Source organism: Idiotropiscis lumnitzeri, unplaced genomic scaffold (genome assembly GCF_059441095.1).
Source record: "Idiotropiscis lumnitzeri isolate Australia: NSW breed Sydney's pygmy pipehorse unplaced genomic scaffold, RoL_Ilum_1.0 HiC_scaffold_24, whole genome shotgun sequence".
Lineage (NCBI taxonomy): Eukaryota > Metazoa > Chordata > Actinopteri > Syngnathiformes > Syngnathidae > Idiotropiscis > Idiotropiscis lumnitzeri.
The window spans coordinates 103381-127265 of NW_028283562.1; the positions used below are offsets into that span (position 1 = coordinate 103381).

The 23885-nt window shown below is 37.7% G+C and overlaps 1 protein-coding gene across 8 annotated transcripts in view; it reads left to right on the forward strand.

Moving 5' to 3' along the window:
• The window catches only part of LOC148316031 (casein kinase II subunit alpha-like), a 66396-nt gene that overhangs the window by 15934 nt on the left and 26577 nt on the right, over positions 1-23885 (forward strand). For 6 of the 8 annotated variants that reach the window (XR_015840416.1, XM_088287091.1, XM_088287093.1 and 3 more), the window contains exons 5-8: positions 16639-16689; positions 18492-18551; positions 18642-18725; positions 23327-23437. Coding sequence is in view for 7 of the 8 variants with exons in the window: in XM_088287091.1 (XP_088143217.1) it covers positions 16639-16689; positions 18492-18551; positions 18642-18725; positions 23327-23437 (306 nt within the window). In the remaining variant the exon portion in view is untranslated. Of the gene's footprint in view, positions 1-401; positions 3931-16638; positions 16690-18491; positions 18552-18641; positions 18726-23326; positions 23438-23885 lie in introns of those variants that run through there. The other 2 variants (XM_088287095.1, XM_088287094.1) reach the window with 2 other exon arrangements.

Consider the following 23885-nt stretch of genomic DNA (forward strand, 5'->3'; position numbering starts at 1 on the left):
ATATTTATTTTCTGCAAGCGGTGTGTAGTTTTAGGGGTCTTCTTTGTAGTCGTGCATGATTTATTTATTTTTTTTGGAAAATTTTGGTAATGTGACTTCTGCTGAGACTCTGAGCTTGTTATTCAATGTTTTTTTTTTTTTAAATGGTTCAAGTAAGCAAAGATAGGGGTCTCGAGTCATATGAATTGACTCCAGTCAGTCTGGAGTTGCTATTTTTCAGATTTGCGACTTACATGCCAAAAAACATGGGAATGACTTGACTTGACTTGACACTTAGCATCTATGTGACCCGACTTGACTTTGACTTGAAGTACATGACTTGACAAGTCACCTTTTTTAGTTTTAAATCTGCATTTTAACACAGATTGCCTTTTTAGGGAGGAAAGCAAGCAAGAAAGAAAGAAAGAAAAAAAGGTTTTTGTTCATTCACACACACCTGACAACCCTGTCATTGTCACTTGTTAGTGTGAAGTGGGACTAACGTTAACACTAGCAGCGTCGGAGCTACTCCAACGATCATTAATCTGAATTAATGGATTATTTTGTCCATGACGTTGACAAAAAAAGGTTGGCAAAACGCATGGTTTGCACCCCATGGAATGAAGACAACAAATGACGTTGAACTTTATTGTAGCCAAACTATTTACAAATGTGTATTGCGATCCACAAATGTGTAAAAATATTCGGTACCTGTTACCAGAGTCACAAATGTGTACCAAGAATCTACAAATGCGTAATTGAAGTCCCAAATGAGTACATTGATTTGTATGTGCGCTGGGCCTCTTGATTGGCTGCGTTCTTACATATGACTTTTGCTACAGTCCTGCCGTGGACGAGTCACAATTGTGTGTGGCGAGTTGCAAATGCCTATCTGGAGACTTGTGTGTGGCTCCATAGATACACATTCACACCACAAGGGGACGCTAGTATGGTGCCTGTTAACAGTCTCACCAAGTATTCTCTCCTATGGTATCATATTTGCATCGTCCAATCTTTCCGTATAACAGAATTTCCTAATGTGGTTAAGGACTAGGGTACATGTGTGACGCGTGCTGCCACTGCACTCTTCCTCACGCATGCGCACACACACCCACACGTCACACATAAACTAGTCACAATGCTCGCAACTCCTGTATGAACGTCCGAGTATGTTAACAAAATACAGCTTTTTTTTTTTTTAATAGCTTTTGCTTTTTCTTCTGCCCATTCACTCTCTGTGCCCATATATAGCGCAATTGATGTGGCCTTCTCTCTAATTAGCGGTCCAGTTAGCGGAAAGTTTTTAGCACAACAGTTAAAACATTCCAGGACACGTTCATTTACACCGCTCTACTTCGTCCGTCAAGCTGCAAGCAATTTCCTCTGGGCAGGTAAACTGCCGGAAGCGGAATTTACTTTGTATCCCACTAAGCTTAATCGGATGCATTTCACTCTCTTCCACGGTCATTACCGTTCTTCTTCGTTTAGATGCCACGATCTACAGTCGTAAATGTAAATGAATGGATTTTAAATCTTCCTCAATTTCAGTAAAACTCATGCCAAAGGGTCATTTACACATTGCCATTTTGGATCCGATCATGGGGGAGCTGTCAAAGATTTTCCGTTGTATGGAGCGGGGAACTGCTTGCGTTTGCGCTAGTGATGGGCACTCTAAAACCGAAGCGCCGGCGCATGCTTCAAACCCGTAAACAAAATTGCTTCGGAACATTGTTCCGACGCTCCGTTCAGTCAGCAGAAAACATGTGACCTGTGACGTCCGAAACAACTACTGTTTCGTTTTGTTCTCTAAATGAACTCTAGTAAACCCTGTGACTGTCCAACGGGGTGTGCGCGGCTTGCGGCGACCTCGACACTCAAATACGATGAGCCTTCGTACTTCTTGGCAGCTTTTAGTTTTCAAATAAAGTTTATTCCTTGAACGTAAGCATGGTCAGGTATACAAATACTTAATGTATGGTTTTAAAGTAGAATTAGCTCGAGTCACATTTTTCATGGAAGCCAATTTTACATAGTAACCTAAAAATAACTATCGATATCTTTATATACATGTTTTGAAACTAGATAAGTAAACGTGTATACGATCGTGTAATAAGGTTTAATAAAATGAATTTGACCATTGAACATTAGTGTATTTAAGTACAGTGACTGCTGTAAATCAGCCACAGTGCTGCAGTGGACTTTGTATAATGGGTGGTGCAAAAACTGTTAGGTTTAACTGCCCTGACTCTTTGTGGGAGAGCTGTTACTAAAGGTGGCTGAGGCCAGAAAGAACCAGGCATGGTTATTCTTTTCACTGCTAGCAGGGAGAGAGGGAGAGCAGGCAAGCAGTTGACCTGCTCGCGGCTCTGCGCCGCAGACTCTCTCTGCTCTCGCCCCACTGCCTCTGCTTTTATTAGAACTTGAAACAGAAAACGAAAGTTAGATAACAGAAACTAACTCATAACGAAAGTTAGACAACAGAATCTAACAGAAAACGAAAGTTAGACAACAGAAACTTAACTCTAGATTGTGTGTTCTTAGTAAAAACATAAGTGTGTGTGCGTGTGCAAACTTGCAATTAGTGTATAAAAACATGATTAGAAATACACAAACTGATTATATAAGGTTACTTGAGGTTATTATGATCTTTAGCTTATCTTACAAAAACAAACATGAAAAAAGAGTCATATAACACACTTCTAATTTTATTTTCTAATTTTGAAGACGACAGACCTAGTCGAGACACTTCCGCTCATCGGGGTAACAGTGAGCATCGAGGTCACCGCAAGGCGTGCACCCTTCTCGACGGTTTAAAATTTTTATGCGCATCTGTGCCATGTGACCACATTTTTCTCAAAACGTGAAGTTGTCAGTAAAAAAAAAAAAAAGTCTAAATCCAAAGGCTGTGGAAACAGTAATATTTTTAAATAAACATTTTTGAAATACATATACTATTCCTGTGCCATAGTTTTTGTTAATTTATGTATGTAGAAATTGGTATCCTTTAGTGTGTGAACATATGAGTCGTGGTTTCTTAGCGTAACATTGTTTCACACTTTTGTTTAGTTAAGACGACAGGAAAAATAATGAAATGACATTCACATTACTTAGCTGGACATTAAACAAGGTATGGGGATTTTTTATTTTCTCAAAAACTGCCACAATACACAAAAACATATTTTTTTAGTATAAAGCACTAGGTATCCAATTATTGTTTCCGTGTGTGTATAGATAGTAATGTTTTACTGCGCCTCTATAGTATATGACTGCAGTTCTAGTTTTTCGCCACCAGATGTCATTATCACTGAAGCATGGAAGCTTCAAACCATTTTGAACCGATTGCTTCAAATGGTTCAGCACTTCATAAAAGCTTCATTTGCCCATCACTAGTTTGCGCTACTGCAGGCTTCGCTATGGCTTCCGGGTTCCGGATATCGGAATTTCCGTTGTAAGGAATCGATCGTCTATGTAATATAGTAGTAGAAAATTTAATGCATAAGTTAATTATCCGGGTGAGGAAATTTCAGTTTGATAGAGGTCCGTAGGTGGGAATACTTAATGTACATGATTCCCTACCTCACCTACTTAAACCAAGTCAATATCCCACAGCTGTATGAGCAACATAGAGAAAAAGTAGAAACAGAGTTAGAAAAATGTGGAGTATTACGTTACAACTACGGACAGAACGGCGAACCGTATCAGTTTGACTGTACTTTTCACAAATGATAACTTCGATTTAAAGTCGCTGCCGACAGAAAGTGTACTTTCCCACTGACCACACTGGACAAAATATCCTCCAGTGATTGAGAGAATGTCTGTCAAGCCGGGGTCTGAATGAAGAGGACCAGACGTTCATCACAACAGACACTGCGGCAAATGTTGTCAAAGCTGTAGAACGTAATGGGTGGACCTGACTTAAATGTTTTGGACAAAGGCGGCATCTTGCAATTGGTAAGTCTACATGTCAGCATGTCTGTCTGTGTGTTTTGATTTTGAATTTTTGTCATTGATTATTTATGTAGATTTAATTTCATGTTTGTCTTTTCTTCACTCTCTCTCTTTCGCCAACAGGCAATCTGTTGTGACTGCATGCATCCCCCCCCCAACCGCCCCCCCCCTCTCTCTCACTCTCTCTCAGGGCTGTGTAAGAATTACATTTTTTAATTACAATCAATCTGATAAGTCTTTGTGATTAATAAAGATTAATTGCATCGTTAGAGACAAAATTCCCCAAATTCTGAAGTAGTGTATAGAACACTTTCACTTTAAATGCATCACCAAATAAATGAAAGTGCCATAACATTTATTAATTTGGCTAAAACCTTTGTATCCCCTAGTAACTTCACATATGAAAAAGGGATCTAGCTCATATTTTCCAGAGTTCCTAAAAATGATCTCAGGAATGCACAATAAGTCACTTGATGTTTAGGTTTCACTTGTTTTGCTCACCTATGAAATTAATTACTACCTGCTCGAACATGTATCCTCTCCATTTGCCTGGAAAGGAGGATACCTGCTGAAATTCACTACACTTCACATTCACTACTATGTTATCAATAACTATTTTGCTGCAAAACGTTTTTTATACATCAAGTACAAATGGTATCAATAAATATTTCTTTGCAAAGCTTGTTTTAATCAATTGCAAATGTGCATAACTAACATTTTAAATTGTAGTGAATAATTTTCTGAATGAAATACAGTACTGACAAGTGCAACAGTACAAGCATTTTTTTTTGCCAAACATTGTTCATGAGATGCAAATCAAACACAACACATTGTTTAGTGATGTGTAGTTTATAGCTGTTTGACGCAGTAAATGCACATTAGTTTATCAGACGTCCAACTGTGTGAGTGGTCGTTGAACACATCTCGAGTCCAACACAGTACGCAAGTGACTTTATTTTGTTTTTCTTTTGCGTCTGTCGATGCAGCCATGGACCGTTACAAAAAAAATCAATCAGTACGTGTTCTCTAACAGGGGACCACTATCTGTACCTTGCCACCTAAATTTGATCGTGCTGGAAACATCCTACTTCCTCAATCCACTTCCTTTCAAATCATGTGTGATTACTTAAAATTCACAATGTCACATCATTGAAAACGATTTAACTGTAAAATTTTGTCGCTATAACAAATAAAAATGCCAATATGTGCATAGCTTTCCACCCGTTTCGCCATCATCTAATTTTCGCTCTCCCGCGATCAGAAATTACAGATTTTTTTTTCAGCGCCGCAACTGGAAGCAACAGACTTTCACAACAGACTTTCGCAACAAACTTACGAAACAAATCGCAATAAAATGATTGTCGGCGTTTATAAACTATTTAGTTAGTGCGAAATTAACGCGTTAAATTGCCCAGCAAGCGTTGGAAAGAGGCAGTAACTTACTACTACTACTACTACGATTCCTATTAAAATAGTGGAAAGAAAACAAGGGCTTTAGCAGTCTGTTCAGATTGTGTTAGCTTTTATGTTAGTTCTCTGAACATTTAATTTACGTTAAAACCTGTTCAGAAAGCTTATTTGGCTTAAAATGTATGTTTTTTTTCATGGAAGAATTTTATTTCTATACATTTTAGATATGTTGAAAATGATCAAAAATATGCAAATGAGTCTTAAAAAATTATTAAAATCATGATTGTGATTTTATTTTAAAAAATTGTGATGTGATATTTTTGCCATATCGCCGCCACTAATAGAGTGAGGGGGGGCAGAGAGAGATTTTCTTTTAATGATGATTTTCTTTGATTCCTGTATATGCACCTACTTAGAATAAATGATAACAGATTTAACATCAACAGTAGATCACTGATGAACATTGTGTAATGTACTTTTGATCAGTGATTTCCTTAATGTTGTCTAAAATATGTTTTTCTTTACCAACCTTTGTTCTCTTTCTATATATATATATATATATATATATATGTATGTATATATATATATATATATATATATATATATATATATATATATGTATGTATATATATATGTATATATATATATATATGTATGTATATATATATATATATATATATATGTATATATATATGTATATATATATATATGTATGTATATATATATGTATATATATATGTATATATATATGTATATATATATATATGTATGTATATATATATATATATATATATATATATATGTATGTATATATATATATATATATATATATGTATATATGTATGTATATATATATATGTATATATATATGTATATATATATATATGTATATATATATATATATATATATGTATATATATATGTATATATATATATATATATATATGTATATATATATGTATATATATATATATATATATATATATATATATATATATATATATATATATGTATGTATATATATATATACATATATATATACATATATATATATATATATATATACATATATATATACATATATATATATATATACATACATATATACATATATATATATATACATATATATATACATATATATATATATATATATATATACATACATATATACATATATATATATATATATATACATATATATATACATATATATATATATATATATGTATGTATATATATATATATATATATATGTATATATATATGTATATATATATGTATATATGTATGTATATATATATATATATGTATATATATATGTATATATATATATATATATATATATGTATATATATATGTATATATATATATATATATATATATATATATATATGTATATATGTATGTATATATATATGTATGTATGTGTATATATATATGTATGTATGTATATATATATATGTATGTATATATATATATATATGTATATATATATATATATGTATGTATATATGTATATATGTATATATGTATATATGTGTATATATATATACACCTTGCAGAGTACTATGATTATTATTACATCTTCAGCCTCTAATTTTCATTTAAAATTAATGTTCTTGTTTTTCTTTTTTTTTTTCCAGGAAATGTTGTTAAAGATGATGCTAAAGTTTAACGGGCTGCCGCACTTTGTGAACCGATTGGCAGTGTCTTTTCTTGCAGGAAAAAGAAGACAGCACTGAAAAAGCCACAGAAATAATTCAATTTACCTGAGCACTTACTAATTACAGTGCCCAACAAGATGGGTTCAAGGCAAAAAATAAAGGGGCATTTGTTAGAGCAGAGCAAAGAGTTGTCTCGGGTTCTGTCTGAAGGCAAGAAGACACGTCACATGGTCCCAGCTTGGCAGGACACAAATGTCCTTGGTCCTCTTAAGGAGTTTCCAGATGCCCTCTCCAGTGAAGAATACGTACATGTGTTGTATCTGAAGCCACTGCGCCTCCTCCTGAGACAGTCAATCTTGACTGAAAGTGATGAGGACCCCAATCTTGCCAAAGAAATGAAGTCAAGAGCTCTTGGTTACCTTGAAAATAAATACAGTGACCCATCCCCACAGGATGTTCTGCACATTGCTTCATTCCTTGATCTGAGATTCAAGACTGACTATATAAGTGCAGCGAATGTCCTGATCAAAGAAAGAGTGACAAATGAAATTGAAAAAGTGGCACGAAAGGTAACTTGTACTGTTTCTTTGAGTAGTTTTGAAATCAAAATTGTCACATTGGCCTTTTTTAGTTTACATAAAATTCCCAGTTGCTCAAAATGACCTCAGATCAGACTTAAAAACTTTGACTGCTCTTGGTGCTGTTTTGCAGGGGAAAAAGGCTTGTGTCAGTACCGCAGGTATCATACCCCAGGGTGCTTTATATAGAGCATTTCACAACAGCTGGTGCTGTAACAATGTGCTTTCCATATGGTGTAATATAAATTAGTTGGAAATTAGAACACAAATTAAAACACAAACAATAGAAATCAGAAGAACAGCAGAACCGCGACAGTCTCATGTTGAGTCAAAAGCTAAAGAATAAAAATGCGTCTTCAAACAAATTTTGAAACTGGACAGAGAGGGGGCTTTCCTAACATTTATTGCAAGCTCATTCCATGGGGAAGGGCTGGAAACAGAAATGCAAGTTATTTTTGATTGAGTTTCTTTGAGGTTTTTCTTACATTTTTTTTTGCTCAGCACTTCACCATGACTTGCATTGCAACTTCCCAGTCCTTGTTTCAAAAAGATATTTGCTATTTTCAGGAATGGTCTATTGTTTAGAAGAAATCAGAAATCAGAAATAGTACAACAATATTTAATCAAATATATAAATTAGATAAATAAAAGAATAAATAATGAGATGGAAAATAATACAAAATTGGATAAAAATGTCGCTGTTCTGCAAGGAAAGGGTGGTTGTGTGGGTGTGTGTGAGTGTGTGTGTGTGAGAGTTCAGAATGGACATGGCTCTCGGGAATTGATGAGCAATATTTGGGTGCTGCTGAGCCATAAATGAATGACGCACCATTTTTTCAGAAGGTCAGAGGTTGGGTCATTTTATTTTAGTAAGAATTTTATTTAATTTATATTTTTAATTTTATTTTCAAAACTTGAGCTACCAATTTGACTATTGGAAAAAAATATTTTTTCCTTTATTGAAATTGTTGAATTTAGTTTTTCGTATTGCTTATTTAACTTCATTTCTGAAATTGTTTGGTATTGAACTTTTGACTCAACACAACTGTCAAAGATGGGTCTTATTCTGTTGGTTAAGGACATGAAAGAATGTGTTGTTTATAAATACATTTGGAAACAATTGTTGACATTGATGTCTTTAAATGTGTGAATTTTGCACTGAAGCTTGATTTTTTTGGGGGGGAGAAAAATGCAAATATCTGGCAGGAAAATCGCAATTCCATTTTTTTTCTTAAAATGGTTCAGCCATAGATGGTTATATACAGTGGTGCACATACAAATTTGGTGTAGTTCTCAATTCAACACCAGAAGTTGTTTTCCCCCGACCCACCGACCTCATGGATGAACTTAGACTTGTGGCACATCTTGGTGAGTTTTATCATTAATATATGTATAGATGTCATTTTAATATAAATAAACTTTTTTTAAATTTCACATTTTATTTTATAATTACGTCATTCCAGGGCAATACAATGGGAGCTTTTTAAAAGATACAATTCTCTGATTTGTTAAAATACATCAAATTCATATTTAATGCAATTGTGTTGCAGCCCCCGTTTGAAAAATTAATTGACTACCTCTGACTTGCTGTATGGGACTCTGTGATCAGCTAGCTAGCTTAGCACACATCAGTTCAGGTATGTTGTCGATGTCAGCCAATTTGTCAGTGGTCAATGCCGTCCAGAGACTGCTGTAACACTTCAAATTTCCCCATTGTGGGACTAATAAAGGACATCTTTATCTTTATCTTTATCTTTATCTTTCCATGACAGTCCATCTGCCTCATTCTCCTTGCTGTGATTCTAAGCAGATCCGGCCTGGGTGCCATCATCTTAATGTACTCTCTGAGTCCTGTTGTTTCTGCCTGATTAGTGCCCATGGCGCTGACTCGTCCACAACCCCCCTCTTTCGCTTTGTGCACAGCCTCAGTGTGCCAGTGTAAGGAGCTTTCTTGTCTTTATATCATATCATATCATGGCTTGCATCTCTTCCAGTTGCCTGGGTAGTAGTACGCCAACAGGGTATCTGATTACTGGCAAAGTGTAGGTATTAATGGACTGGATTTCAGCCTTGCCGTTCAGCTGACTATTCAGCGTCTGCCTTACTGTGCTTAGGTATTTGGCCAACTGTGGAACTGTGTACTCATGATTGCAATTAGGGCTAAACGGGTCTTTGTGTAATTCATGTACTTCTGTTAAAAAAACAAAAAAAATTAAAAAAAAACTTGAGAAAACCCTAATGGATATCAATATAAAATTATCTAACAAATTTAATGGATTAATGGGGTGAGTCCTAGACAGACAATGGACCAAATTGTCTTTGCTGAAAATGTAAAATAAGAATAAACCTGATTGCACCTCGAAACTTCGAACACCAGAGTTCGCCAGACTCACGTTAATTAGAATCATGGTTCACAGTCTTAACAAAGTACAATGCACTTAAAACTAATTGTTAAACAATGAAAAACATATTCATGTGAATTACTGGAAGAATGATTACACTACATATGCATGATGTGTTTGACCTATGACTTCTTTACCACGCACTTGCATACCCTTTAACGGAACGTTTCCTACCAGAAATTTTGCTGAGTTGGGCTGCTACTGTGTGTCATATAGTTTTATCAGATTAAAAGGTTGCGATCATTGACCTGATAGAACAGGCATCACCAAATGGCGGGCCGCGGTCCGGATCCGGACCCATGACCAATCTATGATGAATTTTTTTCAGGGCGCATTCGCAAACGTTGGCGCTGCAATTCTAGTTAATACGGAAAAGGGCGTCACTGATTTGAGCCAATCAGATCTTTTGTTTACGATCCACTGCCAATTGCGCAGCAGACCGGAAGAGAGTGCTGCTGACAGTATGCGTGTTATTTTAAATGAATGGACGGAGGAATTTAGTTTCGTTCTTGCTGCTGCCAATTCAAAACCAGTGTGCATCATATGCTCCGAAACCGTCGCAACATTGTGAAGCGCCACTACGAAACAAAGCACCGCCCCTTTATGCAGTTATCTGCTGAAGTTTGAGGTGAGCGCACGCAAAAACATCGAACTTCGAGTGCAGTCAAGTCAAGTCAAGTCAATTTTATTTGTATAGCCCTTAATCACAGACAGTCTCAAAGGGCTTTACATAGCCACAATCGACATCCCCGATCTTAACCCCCAGGAGGGCAAGGAAAAACTCACAAAACCTCATTAGGGGAAAAGTGAGAAACCTTGAGAAGGGACCACAGATGGGGGAATCCCCCTTCCAGGATGACCAGGCTGCAATGGATGCCAACTGGGCAACATTTGGCACATACAATGATGCTATGCAATAATAGATGAGATAATATAAGAGTCAATTGAATGAAGTGCTGCAGGAAGATGACTTCAGTGGAGTGGGTCCTCATCCAGGGCCGTAATATCCATGGCAGCATATCCGAAGATGAGCCTTCGATCTTGTACCGGTCAGTTGGTGTAAATTCAGTACAGCCACTTCCAAGTGAATCGCCATCACCTAATTCGGGGAATTGGGAACAGAAAAGAAAGAACAGAAATAGCAAACAGGCCAACAAGTAGTTCAATGAAGTGCTGGAATATAAGGAAATCAGAAAAGGCGCTGCATGAAGACGACTTCGGCAGAGCAGGTCCCTTCCCGGTTCGTCAGTGCCGTAATCTTCAAAGCATGTCCCCATCACCTAATTCCCAAGCAGGGGAAGGAGGGGGCAGAAAAGAGAAGAAGCGGCAGTAAACAGGCCAACAAATAATTAAATTAGATGCTAAAGTATATAAATAAATTGATCAAATGTCGCGCTGCAGGAAGACGACATCACTGGAACAGGTGCATGCCCAGTTGGTCAATGCCTTAAACTTCCTAGTGGGTCACCGTCACCTAATCCCCCAGCCGGGGGAAAAGGGGGCAGAAAAGAAAACAAAAGAAAAAAAAAGCGGCAGTAAACAGGCCAACAAATATTTCAGCTAAATGCACAAGAGTATAAATGCGTCTTTAATAGTGTTTTGAACATTTCTACTGAGGTGGCGCCTCTAATATCTGAGGGAAGTGCATTCCAAAGCATTGGTGCCCGAATAGAGAACGCTCTAGAACCTGCGGACTTCTTTTTGGCTCGCGGGATCACTAAAAGACCAGCATTTTGTGAGCGAAGGTTTCGGGACGGAACATATGGTACCACGAGGTCAACGAGATAAGAAGGTGCTAAGCCGTGCAATATTTTAAAAGTAAGTAGCAGAACTTTAAAATCACATCTCAAGTGGACCGGAAGCCAATGCAAATTGGCTAATATCGGGGTAATATGATCAAACTTTCTCGTCTTAGTTAAGAGTCTAGCTGCTGCATTTTGAACTAACTGCAGACTTTTAATACTCGACATGGGGAGACCCGAGAGCAAAGCGTTACAATAGTCGAGGCGAGATGTAACAAACGCATGGATTAAGATTTCCGCGTCACACGTTGATAGAATTGGGCGAATTTTAGCAATGTTACGCAGATGAAAAAACGCAGTTCGAGTAATATTTTTAATGTGCATTTGAAAAGACATAGTTGCGTCAAATATAACACCGAGATTTTTTGTTGAATCCTTTTGGATAATATTACATTTATCGATATTCAGAGTGGTGTCTTTGAAAAGGTACCGATGACGCGCTGGTCCAATGATGAGCATCTCGGTTTTATCTGAGTTAAGACGCAAAAAATTGAAAGACATCCATTGTTTAATTTCGGCAAGGCACGCCTCTAATTTATAGCAGTCGCGGGGATTCGTTATATCCAACGGCATGTATAATTGCGTATCATCAGCGTAACAGTGAAAACTAATGTTATATTTCCGTATAATATCACCAAGCGGTAGCATATAGATGCTAAACAATAGAGGTCCAAGTACCGATCCCTGCGGAACTCCACATATGATCTTACAAAGATCCAAAGTCGTATTGCCATGAATTACACGGTGCGTCCTCTCCGACAGATACGAATTAAACCAAGAAAGCGCTGAACCTGAAATGCCAACACACGTTTCAAGGCGTTTTAATAATATGTTATGATCAACGGTATCAAAAGCGGCACTAAGATCGAGTAAGAGTAATATTGATGAGGTGTCGGCGTCCATAGCTATGAGAAGATCATTAGTAACTTTAGCAAGGGCCGTCTCAGTAGAGTGGTCGGCTCTAAAACCCGATTGGAAAGGTTCAAATTGATTATTAACAGTCATATATTCATTAAGTTGTTGCGCTACGACTTTTTCAAGAATTTTTGCAATAAACGGAAGATTTGAAACCGGCCTATAGTTGATGAGACTCTCTGGGTCAAGGTTTGGTTGCTTAAGTAACGGTCGGATAACGGCGGTCCTAAAAGCTGCTGGTACTACACCCGTGGTAAGTGATAGATTAATTATATTTAAAACAGACGGTCCTAGGGTCGCAAACAGTTCTTTAATTAGTTTGCCAGGAAGCGGATCGAGCACACAAGTTGTCGGTTTTGCCGCACTAACCAATTTTGTTAGGCTCTCAAGAGATATTTTTTTAAATTGACATAAGGTTATCGGACAGTTATCAGCCCTAATGTCCCTATTAACACAATTTATCGCGGAATTCGACGGAATTTTAAGAACAGTGTCTTTAATCTCATCACGAATACATTCTATCTTCTGAGTAAAAAATTGCATAAAATCGTGAGCTGAATAGGAAGAGCTATCCGAGGTTGGTCGCTGTTGCGTTAGCATTGCTACGGTATCAAATAAATATTTAGGATTGTTTTTATGTAAGACAATTAATCTAGAATAATAATTAGTTTTGGCTAAATTAAGCGCTTCTTTGTATATTAGTAAACTATCGCACCATGCCTGACGGAAGACCTCAAGTTTGGTCGCACGCCATTTGCGCTCAAGCTTCCTACAAGATCGTTTCAGTACGCGCGTTTCCTCTGTAAACCACGGAGTAAGCCTCTTTGGACGAGTTTTAGTTTTTAGAGGCGCGACGGAGTCAAGCGCATTTAACAAAGCGACATTAAAGTTGTTTGTGAGATCATCAATCGTACCAATATAATTAGGAAACGAAGCAGTTGCTAAAGGGAGTAGCTCAGAGAGCGCAACGATGGTTGAGGAGCTAATGTTACGGCTGCTATAATTTTGATTATGGTCAGAACGATGACAGTGAGCCAAGACTTCAAATTTGATAAAGTAATGGTCAGATATAGCACTGGTATATGGTAATACAATTATTTTTGAAGATGCTAAGCCTCGGGTTAATACCAAATCTAGCGTATTGCCATTTATATGCGTTGCTTCATTTATTATTTGCGTGAAACCAAACATATCAATGATTGTCCGAAACGCTACCGTAAGTGGTTCCGACGGGAGATTCATATGAATGTTGAAGTCGCCCATGATAAGTATATTATCCGCATGAGTTACTAAATCAGCTACGAATTCAGAAAATTCATCTAAAAAGCCGGAGTAAGAGCCAGGTGGACGATAAAGAACGGCAAGATAAAACGGCAGCTCGGCTGAGGATCGCATAATGAGAACTTCAAATGTTTTAAAGGAATTGCTAAAACGAGGACTAAGTTTTAGGTTAGATTCGGAAATGAGGGCTACACCCCCGCCTTTCTTTTGAGGGCGCGCAACATGCGAGCTCACGAAGTTTGGAGGCGAAGCCTCATTTAGCGGTAAAAACTGATTTGGTTTTAACCAGGTCTCGCAAAGACCAATCATGTTAAGATTATGGTCTCTAATAAGGTCATTAACTAACAAGGCTTTCGATGAAAGCGATCTAATATTTAAAAAACCGAGTTTCAGTAAAATAGGTCTATCTAAGTTATTCCGCGCAACAGGACTCCTGGTCATAATATTAAGGAGATTGCCTTGCCTAGGTCCCGGATTGTACCTCGAGCGACTATAAACGCGGCGAGAAATTCTGACGGTCGGAATCCGATAGTTATTTACCAGCTTTCGAGTGCTATTATTTTGAGAGAACGGCTCGTCGTCAATAAAACCGACCGAGGAGGAATGCTTAAACCCATCATGTATTGCCACCTCAGTAGAAATTATATCAGTATGAGATCTACCAGCGTATGGTGTGTAGCGCTCAAATCTAGCAGTATAACAGATTTTTACATTTTTGTTTACAGTCCAGCAGTAAGCAAACGAATGTTCACTAAAAGTATCATGGAATTTGGGGAAACATAAAAAAACATTCAGTGATGGGGAAGTTGTGAAGGAGTGCTTAAATGCGGTTGCACAAACATTATTTAAAGGAAAAGACAAAGCCCAGATGTGTGAAATAATCTACCAAATCCCAATGGCCCTGACTGGCCCCAACCCAGATTTAAGTCACTGGCAGGGCAGTCACAAACTCGTGTTTCTCATTAAGAGAAAATACAAAAATATTAAAAAGAAAAGGTGGGGTCAAAGCTCATTTTGAATTAGTTTTTCATGAGGAGAGCCATTTTTATTGATTGTGTACTGAACATGTTGACCTGTTTTACTTGAATAATTAGGCTTTCCGTTTTTTTTAGTCTGATAACTCTTTGATTTAAGAAAAAAAGGTAAAAGATGTTAACTCAATGCTTAGCACTTGATATATTTCTGCAGGAGATATTTTACCGTTTTTTTTCTGGAAGTGGCAAACTTAAGTTCCTGGAGCCACATTTTCTTGAATGTGAAATAAACGCATTATATTTGTTTGACTGGCAAAGGTGTTTAATGGGAACATTGCTAAATATTTAGTATATAAGTGCGCTCTGTTGAAAATGACTAAATATTGAAACTATATAAAAATGTGAACATAGGCTAGACATTAAGGGAAGTTGGTCTTTGGTTCGGACCTTTTAATTGGAAGAAATTTTAGTCGTGGACCTCTGTGACTTTTAATTGAATACCTCTACGATAGAACATGGGTCCATTAGCATTAGCCTATAGCTTCCGATCAACGCAGGAGAAAGCCTTCGATCGCGTGCAAATAATTTTAAATTGGACGGGAGTCGCTCCAGGTTCAGTCCTTGTTGCTATTCTCAACAATCCGTCTTGTATTTGTCTTTTTGTGAGGGGGGGGTATTTATTTTTTCTAGCATAGTACTATGGCATGACTTATGTAGGTCATGTGGGTGCCACCCAGTGTTCAGACTGATAAACCACATTTGAGTTAAACAATGACAAACTTGTGTTCCCATAACTCAGTTTTAATGTTATATACACCTAAATGTTACTTGGAGCGCTGTTGTATTGAACTTAATTATTTGCACTTCACTGTATTCCTTGAAAAGCTACACGTATTTTGATTGGAACATTGTCTGGTCTCTGGATTGTTTCATTCACTGAATATGTACTTAATGAACAAAATTATTTTTTAAAAAATTCATAAATTTAATGCAATTTTAAGAAAATAATGCGACAGTGGGATATTAACAAAAAAGGGGTTTCGAACACTTCTAGTCTTGGGCTGAGTCATGGGCGGGAGCAGTTGGTGCAATTACAGCGTCACATCAGTGATGGGTGTGAGTGTATGCTTCAAACTCTGGTAGAACTACTGTGTCTGCACCCCCGGTTGCATTACTGAAACTTTAAGGGAAGTGGGTATGGTGTGGTGTCCTATATGTAGATTAAACTGGGGTGGAAATGAAGTAATGAGTGTAGAAGTGCGTGCGTGTGCACGCACTTATAGTGCGTCACGGTGTGCGCTGAGGGAGTGAGAGCAGTACTTGCTCATGCGTGTATCTTAGCGGGAACATTAGAAGCGCTGCAAAAAAATGTCTGGGATCACGATTTTGATTAAAAAAAAAAAAAAACAAAACAAAAAAACGATAAACATTACACACTCCTACTACACACGATGTACATGTACCCAACATCCACTTGTATACTGCCTTCATCCACACACATTTCAAATTGCAGCTATTGCAATATGAAATTTGTATTCTGTTACATCTCAATGTTGGTTTGAATGAGATTCATCTGTAGAGTTGTAAATGCATCTTTGTTCATTTTATCAGTCTCGCACACCAGTTGGTTTGAATGAGATACATCTGTAGAGTTGTCAATGCATCTTTTTTCTTTTTTTCAGTCTCGCACACCAGCCTTGGTCTTTGAACATGTTAACAACACTGACTTCAAGGTGAGAAGGTCAAGTCTTTTTTTAAATCACACTGATTCACAGCAAATTTTAATCAGCGATGGATATACGTGTACATATTTTTAACTCTGATTTAAAAAAATATATATATATTGAACATCAGGGTTTAGAGATATTTTCACTTTTTAATTAGTTTGACCTTTACGTATATGAATTTTCCAATGCATTGTAATTTATAGCTCTGATGTTTTAGAAACAATTCCACCTGTTGCTAAACCCATCCCTTAATTCGTAAATATTACTGTATATATTACCGTACTATTCATATTTATTTTATGAAAGCCTTAAAACATAATTATTAATAATTTAGAAAAGTTTTCTTGCAAATTAGTTGAGCAGATTCTTAAATTATAAACCGTGTTTTTTACCACTTTATCTCAGGTTTTCTTTTTGTAAACCTGCAGAGATTCGCACTTTACCCCACCCTCTGTCCTTATTCATAAAATAATCTGTGCCGTCCGTCCTCTGCGTCCTTTTAAAGCGATATCTTTATCAGACTCTTGTTGTCAAACGAGTCAAATTCACAGATGAGCTTGGACCAGGGGGAGATACAGCCTTATTCATTGCACTTCATCCCTTTGCTCAAATTAAACACAGCTTAAGATGTTTATTTTGGCTCTCAATTGCTTCTTCACACAACTGTGTTTTCTCTCTCTCAATCTCTTGCACTCTCTCGCAAGCTCTATTGTTCTCCCTCTCTCGCTCTTTCTCTCTCAGTTAAAGGGACAGAAAATCTAACAGTATTACAAGATTTTTTTCTGATCAGACTGCAAATATTTTAATTCCATACACGCCGTATTTGACCCGGTTAGGGACGATTACAGGGAAGGACAAAAATACACTTCCGGCCTTGCTTAGTCCGTCCTTTTTTAAAAACTTCTCATCCTTCGTCCCAAAAATGGTCGCCGCATTCCGCCCCCGTGACGAAATGCCCGTCTCTCTTGCCATGTATGTATGCAGGTGGACAAAATTGTTGGTACCCCTCTGTTTATAAAAGAAAATCCTGTATTGGTCATTTTTCATTTGGACACCCTAGGCAAGCACAATCACACAAATCATTGTCCTGTTCTTGACATAATTTTAAAAATATTTTTGACAAATTAATTCTGGAATTGAATTTCTATCTTTTGGCCGCTCTGCCAGGTAAGATGAGACTTAGAAGAAAAGCGGTCAGGGTGTAGGTGTAAGAATTGGGTGGAATTGAAAGTGTGTCACACCGCTATGGCAGCTCTCAGTGTACTTTAGTCGGTTACACGCATATTGACATCCTGAAGCTATGTGGCAAGCCCCAAATTCCCCCACCATGGCATCTGGTCACTGGCACAAGGTAAAAAAGCTGCCTGTCCACTTGGGACTGTTTCTCTGGCGGCTGTGAAAGCATCCTTAATAATCAAGCATCAACTCGGACTTTTCTGCTCGTTTCAGCGAGCTGCTTATTTTTAACAAGCCTTCAAATACTGTCGTTCTTAATGGACTTGGTGAAGTCGCATTTCCGAGGTCCCCCTAGCGTGAGCCATCTATGGATGACAATTATGTCAGCGCACATCACTACAGAAGGAACCATGGACTTGCACACCCAAAATTGCGGTTTTGGGCCAAAATTTTCATTTCGGTGCCTCACTCGTGTATGTGATACATTGCCCAATGCCATGTCTTGTTTTTGTAAGCTCAATCGCTGTTGCATTGTGTCTTAAATTTTTTTCAATGAGTGATGTTTTGTTTATGTTATACAGTCATGATTTATTTAATATGGACCACCCTAATGACTTTCCTTTGATCCCTAGCAATTGTACCAAACTTTGACAGATTACGACATCAGGTTCTATATGTATGAGATCCTTAAGGTGAGTCAACATATGTTCACAAACCTATAGGCTCTGTTTTCTTTCTGTATAAACTGTTGATAGAGCTGAGGTGTTTTTTTTTTCCCACAGGCCCTGGACTATTGTCACAGTATGGGAATCATGCATAGAGATGTCAAGCCACATAATGTGATGATTGATCATGAGCACCGCAAGGTAGGTGCTTGAACAACGGCATCTGATGTATTAGTCAAGATATATCAATGATTTAAAAAAAATGGCAACGCATAGTGACCCGTTCTTTCTGCTGACACCTCAAACGACATTTACAATTGCATTATTCTTTAGCTAACACATTCAGTGTAGCTAAATTTATTAAGGACACCTAAACCCAAGAAGATTATTCCTTATATTGCTGTCATGTACAGTCTTGTACCTTCACTTTACCACCAAAAATCCTGTCGCTAATATAATGTGCTAATAAATCACTATTACATTATCATCAATTAATCATTGATTAAAATACGGGACTCCAGCTGTCTGTCAGTCTACACTCGTGTCAGGCCTCCCTCTGCTCACTCCAAATGACTGTGGTGGTGTCATGTTCCTTGCAATTTTTTTTCCATTCTTTCTCTTCTCCTTATCCGAGGTCAGGTCACGGGGCATTAGATTAAACAGGGAAACCCAGACTTCCATGTCCCCAGCCAGTCCGTTCAGCTCCTCCTGTGGGATTTCACAGAAATTTCACGATTAGGCAATTTACCTAGTTAGATTTGATTTACCGTATTTTTACGGCCAACCGACGCGCTGTATCAATGGGCGCAGCAGCGGTTGAGGGGGCCATTTCTGTATTTAATATTTATACTGGGCGCGCCGTACTACGAGGCGCATGCTAGCCCGCGGGTGCTAGCTCTCACATGCTAGCTCGCGCATGCCAGCACTCATGCGAATAAGGGATCGCTGTCAGTAGCAGCACCTCAGACCGATGAGAGATGTCATGGCAGCACCTCGAATCGACAACGTCAGGGGAGGGATTTCACTGGTCACCACACTCCTTAGAGTCACGGTTTCAAATCAAAACCAAAAATATCTCAGCATACAAGCAAACAATGAAACAAAGAAATAAAATTAACAAAAAACATGTATCTCTCATGCCATTCATATCCCCAAAAGAAATAAAAATAACACAAAAAGATTACAGCAATGCCATTCAACCTCAGCCAATCACATTGCTGTTTAGAGTTGTGAGTGGTGTGCTTTGGGCAGTGTGTTTTTATTTATTTTTTTGCAGTCTGTTGTCTGAACCTGTGATGTTTTTTGCTTGCAATAACATGAATGATACCATCCCCCAAAACAGTCAATTCAAAGCAAAGATATATCAGACTTTGGCCAGCAGGGTGGGCTAACATGCACTCTGAAATACCCCATGGGTCAGGCTCAATGGTCGAGAGCGTTGCTCAGTCTATATAATAGGCGTGTGGCATTACAAGGCGCCTCGTTTGTTTTGGGGAAGATTTGGGACTTTAAAGTGCACCTTATGGTCGCGAAAATATGGTATATCGTTTTTTTGTACTTTACTTCTGAACATGTTTTTGAACACAACAAATGATTCACACCTTTTCAGGTCAGGTTCAAAATTATTCCACAGAATAACACCTTTTACAGAAACACACCTTTGCGGAATGTTTATTCTTGGTTTGGATTTTTTTATGCAAACTTGTGCCCCTTAAGTTATAGCAACTTTCTCTCCTTGTGAATAGCTTCCGAATATTGTGGCAGATCATGTTACTATGTACTTTTTACATAGTTTGCACTATTTTAAATTCAACAAGGTCATGAAATTTCATGGTGTTTAATTTGATAAATAATGGATTAGGCGGTTCATTATATTTTGATCGATTAATAATTCTGATTGCTTTTTTTTGCAGCTTGAAAAGAGGTAGAGTAGTTTTATAGGCATTTCCCCATATTTTCACACAATAAGTCGGGTACGGTAATAATAGTGAACAATATGTGTATTTTTTACATTATCTATATGTGACTTCCAGGATAATTCGGCATCAATTACTACTCCGAGGAATTTATTCTCATACACTCTTTCTATTTCAGTTGAATTTACCTTGATTTTGACTTGGCGTTTAATAGGTCTAGTGCCAAAAACAATTATCTTAAATTGAGCAATAATTTATTTATGTGATATCATTTTTTTTTATATGATCAATTCATTTTCCACAATATTCAGAAGCTGTTTTAAATTTTCTGCGGAACAATAGAAAGTTGCGTCATCGGCAAATAAGACACTTTTTAGTGTTTTTGAGACACAACAGATATCATTTATGTACAGTGTGAATAATTTGGGGTCTAGCACAGACCCTTGAGGAACCCCATGAGTTATCTGTAGTTGATTGTATTTAATATTATTAAACTGCACATACTAATATCTATTTTTGAAATAACTTTTCATCCATTCATATGCTATACCTCGTATGCCATATCTCATTAGTTTATTTAGTAATATACTATGATCTATAGTGTCAAAAGCTTTATTTTAGATCTATGAAAATCCCTACAGTAAACACTTTACTGTCTATGCTAGTGGCTATTTCTTCCACAAATTCCATTACTGCCATTGAAGTGGTACGTTTTTCTCTGAAGCCATGTTGATGTTCATTTAAAAGCATATGTTTTTGGATAAAGTTGTCAAGTCTATTTGGAAATAGCTTTTCTAAAATATTTTTGATAACTGTGGTAAAAATGATATTGGTCTATACTTGGTGAATAGGTGCCTCTCTTGATTTTTATAACTCTACACTGCAGAGGAAACTAATTTCAGCCGCTTGTATCCGGGATCTTATTCTTTGTGTCACAACCCACAGCTCGTGACCATAGGTGAGAGTAGGAACGTAGATCGACCGGTAAATTGAGAGCTTGGCCTTCCGGCTTAGCTCCCTCTTCAACACGACAGACCGATACAGTCTGCATCACTGCAGTCGCTGCACCAATCCGCCTGTGGATCTCACGTTGCATCCCCCGCTCACCCGTGAACAAGACCCCAAGATTCTTAAACTCCTCCACTTGCGGCAAGATCTCATCCCCGACCTGTGGAGGGCACTCCACCCTTTTCCGACAGAGGACCATGGTCTCTGATTTAAAAGTGTTGAACTTCATCCCAATCTCTTCACCATTGTCTGCAACTGAGAGTTGAAGATCATGGCTCATAAAAAAAAGCAAAAAGCAGAGATGCAATACTGAAACCGCCAAATTGCACAGCCTCGACATCTTGAATGCACCTAGAAATTCTGTCCATAAATGTTATGAACAGAATTGGTGACAAAGCGCAACCTTGGTGAAGTCCAACTCTCGCTAGAAATGAATCCAGCATTTCCATGTTTCTAGAGAGGAAAATAGTGTTCTGCTAAGCACAGTTTAAATTTAAGTAATATTATTTTCTAAAAAGGAATGGCAGTTGATTGTTCATTGTTGAGTGGAAAGTTTAGGTTTTTTTTGTCTTCTGTATCCATCCATCCAATATCCGACCCGCTTATCCTCACAAGGGTTGCTCGTGCCCGAGCCTTTCCCAGCTGTCTTCGGGCAGTTGGTGATTACTCCCTGGACTGACTGCCAGCTAATCACAGGGCACACATAGACAAACAACCATTCACATTCACAATGGCATCTCAGGTCAATGAAGGATGTCTAGTTAACCTAAAATATCGACATGTGAATTTTTGCCCTTATCGCAATGTGTGCATGTTGCCTTTAGCCTGACTCTGTCACACATATCATCGCGTATGCACAAATTACATGGCTAAACCCACGCAAGAGCAAGTGCATGCAAATTAGTCAATGGTTAAAACACCTAAATAAAAATGACTAACATAGATCTCTTTTTGGCAAATCTCATTTTGGCCTTTGCTACAGGATTAGTAGTCTTTGTGTCGTCTGGGCCTCACAACGATCCATTAGAGAAGCATTCCCATAATGCTTTGCAGCAGTTATAATTAACACTTTTGATTTCGTGTTTAGCGGCATGGTGGACGACTGGTTAGCACTATGGCCTCACGGTGCAGAGATTGTGGCATCGATTCCGGCTCCGCCCTTCCTGTGTGGTGTTTGCATGTTCTCCCCGTGCCTGTGTGGTTTTCTCCAGGGACTCTGGTCTCCTCCCACATTCCAAAAACATGCATGGCAGGTTTAATGGACACTCTAAATTGCCCCTAGGTATGAGTGTGAGCGTGGATGATTGTTTGTCTATGTTTGCCCTGCATTTGGCTGGCAACCAGTTCACGGTGTACACCGCATTCTGCCCGAAGATAGCTGAGATGGGCTCCAGCACCCCCCGCGGCCCTTGTGAGGACAAGTTGTACAGATAATGGATGGATGGACTTAGTGTTTATTGATATATTTATTTTCTACAAGCGGTGTGTAATATAGTTTCAGAAGTGTTCTTTGTAGTGTTTTTTTTTTTGCAACTTTTGGTAATTTGACTTGAGACCCTAAGTAACAAAGAAGTCCTGTATATACAGTATTTCAATGGGATGCTTAGAGAACACAATGTATAGGTGTATAGGTAGTGAAGAGGAGAGTCACAATTACCGCAGATGTGTTTCTTGCTAATTTCACAATGATCTAATGAGTTGTTACTATTGATTTAAAAATAAAATCAATTACTAAATAATAAAGTGTATTGTTCATTACAGTGCGCATTGAACCGTGTCCCATGTGTCAAACAATTTGACACACATACATATATCGTTACACCCCAAGTGTTTATGTAAGTGTCACTATTATTAACTGTTCAATGTATCTGTTTGTAGTTGCGTCTTATTGACTGGGGCCTGGCAGAATTTTACCACCCAGGACAGGAGTACAACGTCAGAGTCGCTTCACGCTATTTTAAAGGACCAGAGCTCTTGGTGGACTATCAGGTACAGATGAGTGTGTTGGGCTGCAAGGATACATATTTATGTTTTATCAATTTAAAAGAATTATTGCGTATTGTTAGCCACATGGGATAATTGCCCAAGTCATGTTTGAATATTTTGGAGAAAGAAAACATTAGGAGTGCCTTGAAAAAGCCTGGTTCTCAATTTTTTGCATAGTTTTGACCATTTAAAAAAATAGATAACACAAGTAAACGTAAAATGACAGTTACATATGTATTAAAATGACTGCCACTGCTTAATGCACGGAATAGCCCCATGCGGATCGAGATTTCATATCAACGAATGTCAATTGTGACCAACGGATGACCCAGGGCGTGTATAAAAGCCTGTGGCACCTGGAACACAAGGATTCGGGACTCATAGAACCGTAGTTACACATGTAACTGTCAATCTATGATGTCCCTCCAGACCGCCAGGGCCAGTGCTTAAA